Source organism: Portunus trituberculatus, chromosome 10 (assembly GCF_017591435.1).
Source record: "Portunus trituberculatus isolate SZX2019 chromosome 10, ASM1759143v1, whole genome shotgun sequence".
NCBI classification, from domain to species: domain Eukaryota; kingdom Metazoa; phylum Arthropoda; class Malacostraca; order Decapoda; family Portunidae; genus Portunus; species Portunus trituberculatus.
The window spans coordinates 13984389-13994603 of NC_059264.1; the positions used below are offsets into that span (position 1 = coordinate 13984389).

The following is a 10215-nucleotide window of genomic DNA, read 5'->3' on the forward strand; positions in this document are numbered from 1 at the left end:
ATGTTGAGAGTGGAAGCGTGGGCATTTAAGCAGGAAATGCTCCATAGCCTCAGGGGTAGTCCTACACCAAAGGCAGAAGAGATCAGTAAACAGACGTAGGCGGTGTAAGTGAGCATTGAGCGTGGTGTGGCCCAGGCGGAGGCGGGTGATGGTTGATGTGCCTTGCGCTCCTTCCCGTGACATGTAGATAACTATAAACCACTCGACAAATGGCAAATTTTTAAGGCGGCACGTGGTGGGATTTGAACGGACGTATGCCCGATCCCACGCTCACCGCCTTTTTTTTTTTTTAATTATATTTTTATTTTTTTAAGCTAATGACATCAACATGCAAACATATGCATGCACATATACTATATACACACTAAACACTATAAACTGAGAGCATCTTCTTACAGGATAATACCATATACAAGGCGCATATAAGCTACTGCTATCTTATTCAGTCATTTCTGAAAACTTTTTTGTTAGTTATGTATTTGGATTTCTGTAGATTTTTTTTTGTCATGAGATCTTAAAAATAAATAAATAAATAAATAAAAATAACTCTTGGTGATAAAGTTACTTGAGTATTGAAATTGTGATTGTCTGTAGTAGACACTGAGCATTTTCTATTTTAGATTTTTAAAGTTTCTAAAAAAATCAATCAAACACGAAATTAATAGCAGGTAGATTTGAGTGGTAGTTATTATCAAAGTTTTTTTTTTTTTTTAACAACTAACCTCACTTCTGACAGGAACACTTGAGTACAACTCGTGCGAACTCAGCATCATGGGCAGTGACTTCAAGGACATTGGCACTTATGAGATTGAGGTGCTGGTGTCTAAAGATGAACGGTCAAAGAAAGCATCTCTCCAGATTGAAATTGTGGATAATATACCTCCCATCCTGACCATGAAGTGAGTGTTATTTCTTGGAAAGATGTATACTGATTGGGAATTCCATGGAAGTATTAAAGAGGTGTAAGGAATAAGAGAATAGGCATACGCTTAAAATTTTCAGTGTTTACAATCTAGAAAGGACAAGAAGTGACAATAAGAATTTTGACACATTCAATGAATGAAAAGCAGATAAGAAGACACTGATCAAATATGATAGTATGAGTTTATTTAATATGAGAAGACTACTTGTAACCCAAAATCTTGTAGGTCAAAGCACATTTTCCATGGAAGGTAATAGTAATCCTGTCTCAGTCCTTACATAACCTCCAAAACATTACAGTGGTGCCTTGATATATGTCCGCTTTGGAATAAACCCAACTTACTATACGTCTTGTTGAACATGAAAAGAACTGCCTTTGTTTAGAATATGATTCGAGGGCTAGAACTTGTACAAGGCAAAATGAATCACCGTGCAGCGCGCTACCTGTGTTTACCTCTCTTGAGACAAAGTCACAGCTGTTCATTGTAACGTTAAAATTACAGTTTTACCCAATAGAGACTTTGGAAGTACGCTGATATTTGTGATGGGGAAACTTCACCTTGGAAGGTGGGCTGTCAGTGATTGAAAAAACAGACAACACAAGTCGATTTCCGCTGGTTTTCATACATGAAAACTAAAAAAAGAAGTCACAAAAGTATCCATAAATTGTCATTCCTACTACACCATCACACACTCGCACTGTCACTAACTCCACATCACATGCTTTCACCATCAAACCTTCATTCATTTTCACTCTCATCCCTAGCCCACGCGGACGTCCGCTAATTTATGACTGAATATAATTAAAGGAAACGGCGAGGGAGATTCTCTTTCCCAAGCAGACGTCTTCGTCCGGTGTCTGTCTCTCCCGTGGAACGTGACTTTGCCCACATTCGGCTTTATTGCTCTCAGTGTGTGACCGGCAATAAGAGGAAACAGACGCTGCTATTTCTGCCACTAGATGACCTCCTAAATGCTCTGATGGATGAAATAACAAGTAAGTTATGGGAATGGAAAAATTCATATTGTTGACAAATTGATAGCTACCTTAGTATTATAAAAACACTGTTAGAGCTGTTGCTGTGCATGTAAGGGTTGTGTAGTAGAGGACGAATTCGTCTATTTGGGAACATGACGTTCTAAGCAGATTTTTACGTAGCAAACACACATTTAAGTCTGTTTCTTTTTTTTTTTCGTAATCATTGGCATTAGAGTTACTATCGTGCATTTATTTATTGTTAACAATGTTTTTTTTTTGCTATTTATGGTTTATATTAATAATTGTAATAATGATGATGATGATGATAATAATGATAATAATAATAATAATAATAATAATAATAGTAATAATAATAATAATAATAGTAACAGTGATGATGACACACACACACACACACACACACACATAATAATAATAATAACATTAATAATATTAATATTATCATTATTATTATTATTATTATTATCATTATTATTATTATTATTATTATTATTATTATTACTATTATTATTTTTTTAACAACATTTCTCTTACAGATATCCCGTTATGACGGACAATTAAACAAAGGATATGCATGAAATCTTGAATTGATGCAAGAGGTTGACCTAGGACAAGTTGATACTGATGTTGATACTGAAGGGGAGGTCGACGTTGATTCTGTTATGCAATCAGCTATACCTATTGCTAGATTTTGTATTTGTAAGTTATGATGTTTCATGATATTTCATTATCTGATATATCTGATATCACTTTTTTTTTTTTTTTATTGGAATCACTGGTACTCGTGCAAATCTTGGTGGTAGTAGCAAATAGTCGAGACTATTTGCTACTAGTCGATAGACCCTTGAATATATTTAATAAAATATTTATTTTTTTCGTTTATGTATATGCATGTAATATAATAACCCATTCATTTTGATATTAGCCATACTTATCTAACTATTTTATGTATTTTTTTTCCTCAGATATACCACTGTTTGATGACACTTCTACTAAAAAGCTGCTTTTGATGCATCTGCTGACATATTACTTCCTGAAGACGATGACAGTTTTCATTGAAATTGATGCTACGAGAGAAGAAAATAAAGAGGCTCCACAAGCTCAACCAAGGAGAGCTGGTTATAAAGCAAGGGCCACCACTGCATCATGGGTGCCTGCGGATGCAAATGATATTAGCAAAATTTACAACTATCTTGGACCAGAGCTTAGTTTTGATGATTATTTACGTCAGCCTATTGAGTATGAATATGTAAGGCAGTTTTTCAAAGATTATTAATTTCAGACATTTGTAACACAATTAAATCTTTAATCTGTACAAAAAACAAACAAACAAACAAGCCTTTCAACACAGATCAGGAAGAGCCTGAACAATGGCTATGCTTATGTGTATATTTTACAATTAGTAAGCTTCCTAATGTCTGGATACATTGGTCCTACCACTTGGGTGCTATGAGAGTCGTGGCTTGTTCCAAACGCAAGGCGAATCTATGCCTCAATGGTAAGCAAAATTGTTTTGTACAGTTTCACACAAAAATAATGAGTAAATGTAGACATTATTGATTTTCGAAGATAATTCAATTTGCCTTTTTGTATTTCTTAAATGAAGGAAAATATTATTTTTCATACATTTCAATTATATGTTTTCAGTGTCTCTATTACTTTACAAAGCCGTGGTACAGTGGAACCATGCGTGCTTTGGGGTCCGAGGGGTCTCCAAGCGTGCGGGTCCGAATCTTGTCCACGGTCCGATTGTAGGTTGGGCTTCCTCATTCGGGGCAATGGTTTCCTAGCGGGTGGGCTTTGAGATTGGAGGTACCCCAAAAAGTATCCCCTTTAACCCATAAATTCCCGTGAAAAGACTATATATATATATATATATATATATATATATATATATATATATATATATATATATATATATATATATATATATATATATATATTACACCCGTTTGTGAAATTGCCCATTTCATGAAATGGCAAACCCAATTCATGAAATGAACCTAACCTAACCTAACCTGACCTAACCTCACCTAACCTAACCTAACCCAATTCATGAAATGTGGAATGGAGTGGCCATTTCATGAAATGGTTAAACTAGGTTAGTTAGGTTAGTGAGGATTAGGTTAGGTTAGGTTAGGTTAGGTTAGGTTAGGTTCATTTCATGAATTGGGTTTGCCCATTTCATGAAATGGGCAATTTCACAAACGGTGTATATATATATATATATATATATATATATATATATATATATATATATATATATATATATATATATATATATATATATATATATATATATATATATTAGACTATTCTATGTACCGCAGGATTAAAAAATGTCAAATATGAAAAAAAAATATTACTTTTTGATGCACATTGAAATATTTTCAGATAAGTTATATTTAGTGGTTAAAACTGTTTGATATGTCTGCTATGATAGCTATGAATTAAAAACAAAAACATATGTATGCTATAAGAAAATAAAGCGTGCGTTTGATGGGAGACCACAATATTTATATTTTGATACATATGCCCATTACTCCTCATGCTCATAATTCAAATTCACTTTATATCATTCATCAAATAAAAATCACAACATAAATGAGCACCATAAGAAAATTTGTTACTTATGGAAGGGTGGTGAAGGGATACGCGGGCAGTGGATGAGTACTTTATTCCTGACTAGTTTCGCTGTTATAGCTTCTTCAGAGGAAATGATGGCTCGCAGGAAGAAACAGGAACATAGATAGAAAAGTCGGAGGGGGGGAAGTGGGGAATAGGTGGGTGATAAGGGATCTTTAGAATGAGAGTGAAGTCACTGGGGCTTGACCCAGGCGCAAGATGATGTGTTGTGGTGAGCTACTCTTCTCCAGCAGAGGTGGTGCAATGTTTCTTCATAGTCGAGTCAATATATGAAAAATATGGGTTGTAGCTACCCTCAACAGATTGGAACAAAGTGATTTTTTGTTTTAAAGGCATCAGTAGGTCATAGCCAGCTCCAGAAAAAAAGTTTCCCGAAATCGGACCACGGGAACATGGTTAAATAGCGTAATAAAGTCAAGATTGCGGGCACCTGGAATTTCGATACACGAGAAACTTTTTTTCTGGATCACTTTAGATTATATAAATGTATTACCAATAGATAGAAATATGATATCAACTAACCAAACAAGCATATTGAAAACTATCACCGCGTGTGGGGAATCATCACGCGTGTGGAAATGATATTGAAAAATCGTTCCGTAGTAATGTGAGACGCATGGTGTAGCCCCACGGATGTGTGTCGACGCCAAGCTCATATGTTTTGCTTAATTTCTCTCCTCACGCCACCACAGGTAAGTTTCTCTAACACAGCAACATGTTATTATGATATAATGAATATACACAAGTCATATCTACCATGAAAAAAGCTGTTGTTATAATAATAATAATAATATTATTATTAATAATAATAATAATAATAATAATAATAATAATAATAATAATAATAAAACAATAAAACGCCTTAGAAGGCAAATGGTGAGCGAGCGAACTCAGAGAGAGAGAGAGAGAGAGAGAGAGAGAGAGAGAGAGAGAGAGAGAGAGAGAGAGAGAGAGAGAGAGAGAGAGAGAGAGAGAGAGAGAGAGAGAGAGAGAGATTATTTCCATTATAATTCTTTTATATTATTATTAATATTATATCTTAACTATACAAGTAAATAAGGATTAATTGGAGATCGATAAACATTTGTTTTTATCTATTAGACTTATTTTCTACATGTACAAAATACATGTACAAAGTGTAACTACTCTGACTACGGCATTGTGGTGTTATGTTATAATTATATTATATTATGGTTTATTAAGAAAAAAATTATCAAGACTTATTTTTCTATATGTACAAACTCTGTGCTGCGTTGTATGTACATAACATACAATATACTATGTAACAAACTGCCTGGGGGTACGATACTGGCATGATCCGCCTCACCCCTTTGTTGTAATTTACAATAGTTTTTTATTTATTTTTTTTTTGCTGTTTTATTTTTTTCAGTTTTGAAGACTCATGAAGTCATTATGACGTCATAGTGACGTCATAGGACATTTTTAATATGCTTATTTGGTTGATTGGTATCTTGTTTCTATCTATTGGTAATACATTTATATGGTCTAAAGTGTTCCAGAAAAAAAGTTTGTAGTGTATCGAAATACCAGGAATCCGCCATCTTGAATTTATGCTAATTAACCATGTTCCCGTGGTCCGATTTTGGCAGACTTTTTTTTTTCTGGAGCTAACTATGACCTACTGATGCCTTAAAAAAAAAAAAAATCCTTTGTTCTAATTTGTTGAGGGTCAAACCATGTATTGACCCGACTATCAGCTTCGTTGGGTTGGTGAGCCGGAGAGGCAAGGTCTTGTCAAGTAGGGCCGCAGCGTTGATGGTGGTTGAGTCAGGAGTGGAGAGGACGGCTACATAGCGAGTCCTCACGGCGGGCAAGTTGACGGACTGTGTTCTGGTTGGTTGTCCGCTTATTCGTCTGTAGCTTGTTCTTGTTGTATTCCTTCTTTGTGAAATCTGAGAGGTTATATTGTTGGGCTGTGTCTTCACGTCTGGTGCCCAGGTTCTTCCTTCTCAGTAGGTAGTGGATGGTGTGAAGCTCCTCCGCGTTGTCCTGGTCAGTCGTCTCACTCTGTGGGCTTGGCTGGGGAGTCGGTTCAGCTTCGTCATAGCTTATGACGTCGTCACTACTCTGACCGTCAGATTCCACAAAATTTATGACTTTTACTCTTATGAAGTACATATGACGATGGCGTTGTGGCATCGCCTTCAACCTTGTAGAACGCACGGACTCAAATTGTCAACATTAAATTTATGGGATGAAATAAAGTCTGTGTATTATTTTCCTTTGTTATAATGATTTTGATTCCATATAGCAACTTTTTAGAAAGTTAGACATAATGAAATAGGAATTAGTTTTGAAGGAATGCACATAAAAATGGTCCCGTTGAAGAGCCTGTAAACAAATGTGTCATTGCCCGTGAAATTCTCTCCCACGGTCCAACACGGAGAAGTCTAGGAAATGGGAAACGCCAGTTTGCAAACGTGCGAGGAAGCCCAACTGGGGACTAGCAGAATCTTTAAGTCTGGCGATAATGTATCGGGATGAAATGTCGTCACTCCGCAAAAGCTTTAACAATGCCGGAATGACTAACAAGAAAAAAAAACACGACATATGACAAAAAATCACTGGAGAGTTAAACTCCAACTTTAACAATGGGAGGACTTCTTTAGAAGTAAAAAAGAGATGGTTCATCATCAGTTCCAAATCCCGAGCTAACCTGCAGCATTACAGGGAACAGCTCAACAAAACTGGTATGTAACTTTCCAAGTGTCTTAATAAATATGCGCTCTTTAACCAGTTTCATGCATTACTCCCAATGACATGACCTCAAATAAACTAACTTAAAACAAACAAATTAGATTAACCAAATAAATGTAACTCAGCCAAAAGAAACTAATGTTAACCAAACTTTATATATATATATATATATATATATATATATATATATATATATATATATATATATATATATATATATATATATATATATATATATATATATTATATAAGAAGTGATAAAGTACTCCCAACATTTTCACTACCAAAATCTTGAATGAATTGCTAGCAAGTTTTATCATGTCACAATAAGGTATTGCAATGTGGTAATACATTAATGTATGTAGTGCCATGCCAAATATACCAACAAAAATGTGTGAAAAATAACATGATCATGTTCTTCTCCTTTGTAGGTGGTGGCCCAGCACCCCTTACCATAGACACTATTGATGAGATAGTGGAGGATGTCTTGGGTGAGGGTAACAAGACTATAATGGGTCATGAGATTGATGACATCATTCTGCACAAGGTTAAACACATGTATGTATATATTTGTTAAGCAATTGAAGAAAACTCATTCTTTTTTGTGTTTGCTATTTATTGTTCTATACATGTGTGGTTCTTCTCAACATAATAGTAAAAGGATGTCATTTATATGAACCAGTATGTTACAGTTTGAGAAACATCACTTGGAAGAAATGTAATTGGTGGAATTAATTATTTAAAAAAATTCATGTTACCTATACACGTATGTCAAATCAACATGAACTTATTATTATCAATATATTATCATTAACTTAATACTGTATCTGAATATAAAGTCAAATGAACATTAACTCATTAATTTTTTTTTTTATATCCATTTCATAATGGTATTCATTACTTACAGTGAAGAGGAAGGTGCTAAGGGAGAAAGCCACCTTCTGGAAGAGCCTCAGACCACTCTGTCAACTCCCACACGTGAAGATGTAGAGGCAGCAGAAGTGCCTCTCCATACAGTCTCTGACATCTATGTCCATGGCCAGGGGGCAGCAACTGCTCCAGCAGTAGCAGCAGTGTTAGAAGAGCTGGCAGCAGCTGCACGGGCTGCTAAGTTAGCTGCAGAGGAGGTCTCATCATGTGCACGGGCCGTGGGAGGAGCTGTACAGGCACAAGAAGAATCTGCAAGAGAAGAGGCAAAAGCTGAAAGGGAAAAGGCAGAAGCTGCAAGGGAAGAGGCAAAAGCTGCAAGGGAAAATGCAGAAGCTGCAAGGAAAAAGGCAGAAGCTGCAAATGAAGAGGCAAAAGCTGCAAAGGAAAATGCAGAAGCTGCAAAGGAAAAGGCAGAAACTAGCAGGCTAAAACAATTATACCTGAAAATAAAAATTGAAAATGCTAAGAGATACAAACAATGAAAAAGTGAAATAAATGTAAGAGGGTGTACAAAAAAGTGAAATAAATGTAAAAGAAGATGTACATTGTCTTTTGAGTGTGAAACCTTACTTCCATTATATTTATGTAGATATAAATAAAAAAAAAATATATAATTGCTGTTATAAATATGTTGTCATAATGAGTTCACATGATGGTATAAGTGCATATAGTAAAAATTAACTCAATTGAGTAATGACAAGTGGAAGAAGCAAGGGATTGCGTAGTTGACTAGTTATGTTGCATATGCTGTTCATATTAAAATACCAAATTTAAGAGATGAGAATGATCCAGTATAAAAATGCAAAAGAAAGTAAGATAAGCATGGGAAGCACACATAAGTCTGAAAGTTGTGAGATGTTGGTCAATTGATTATATTATAAATATAAGTGACAGTACCTTGGCATGTGACTGGCCATGTGTGCTGAAGGGCAGGAGGTCCGCACTTCAAACAGGAATGCTGGAAAGAATGAAAAAAAAAAAAAGGTTGCTTATCAACAATAATTCACCATGTAACACATGTTTTGTTTATATGTATTTTTTGATGTTTATATATGTATTTTGTGCTACTGAACTTAAAAATCACATTAGTTTTGCTGTAACATCGATAGTTTTTAACTTATTCTAAATTCAATATTTTCTTGTTATGTATGCAATTTCTCTTTCCCTCTTTTAAGGATAATTAAAGAACATTTATTATTTTTTTCATATATTGAAAATTATATAGGCAGTACAATATTAGAACAAAAGACATTATACAGCTCTGCATTGTAAATACTTTGATAACTCCTCTTTTATGATCAGAAGTGCTTGGACGATCGAGATTTTCTAGAGTGCATATTTTCATCTTCTCTCATTAGAGACCATATATAATCTCCCATCATAGCAGTATTCCATCGTCCTTGATATCTTCTTTCCATAGTTGCTATGTCCTGGTGAAATCTTTCACCCTGCTCTTCACTGACATCACCCAAATTTTCTGGGAAGAAATCAAGGTGAGAATGCAAAAAATGAATTTTCAAGGACATACGACAACCAAGCTTCCTGAAGTTCTCAATAAGTTTTGCTACCAGTTGTTTGTAATTAGGATCTTTGTTATTTCCTAGGAATCCATGGACTACATCACGAAATGCACACCAGGCTTCTTTTTCAATTTTTGTCATCGCTCTTTCCAGTTTCTCCGACTTCAACATTGTGTTTACCTGGGGTCCAACGAATATACCACCCTTTATCTTAGCCTCAGATAGTTTTGGAAACATAAGGCGAATTTCCTGAAAAGCTTCTCCTCCAAAATCCAAGGCTTTCACAAACTGTTTAATCAATCCTAGTTTAATGTGAAGTGGGGGCAATAAAACTTTGTTGGAATCTACTAGGGGCTCTCTGTGAACATTTAACATTACCGGCTGCAGTTCCATTCGTGGGGGCCAATAAACTTTCTTATAATGATCATCATCAGCTCTGCTGTCCCATAAGCAAAGGAAACATGAATACTTTGTGTATCC

General features: G+C 35.1%; 1 protein-coding gene across 1 annotated transcript; it reads left to right on the forward strand.

Moving 5' to 3' along the window:
* Positions 1–6254: 6254 nt before the first annotated feature.
* LOC123502058 (axoneme-associated protein mst101(2)-like) lies at positions 6255–8697 on the forward strand. Its single transcript, XM_045251211.1, has 3 exons — positions 6255–6421; positions 7717–7843; positions 8193–8697. The coding sequence occupies exons 2-3, from the start codon at positions 7797–7799 to the stop codon at positions 8695–8697; spliced, it is 552 nt and encodes a 183-aa protein (XP_045107146.1). The 5' UTR covers positions 6255–6421; positions 7717–7796.
* The last annotated feature ends 1518 nt before the right edge of the window (positions 8698–10215 follow it).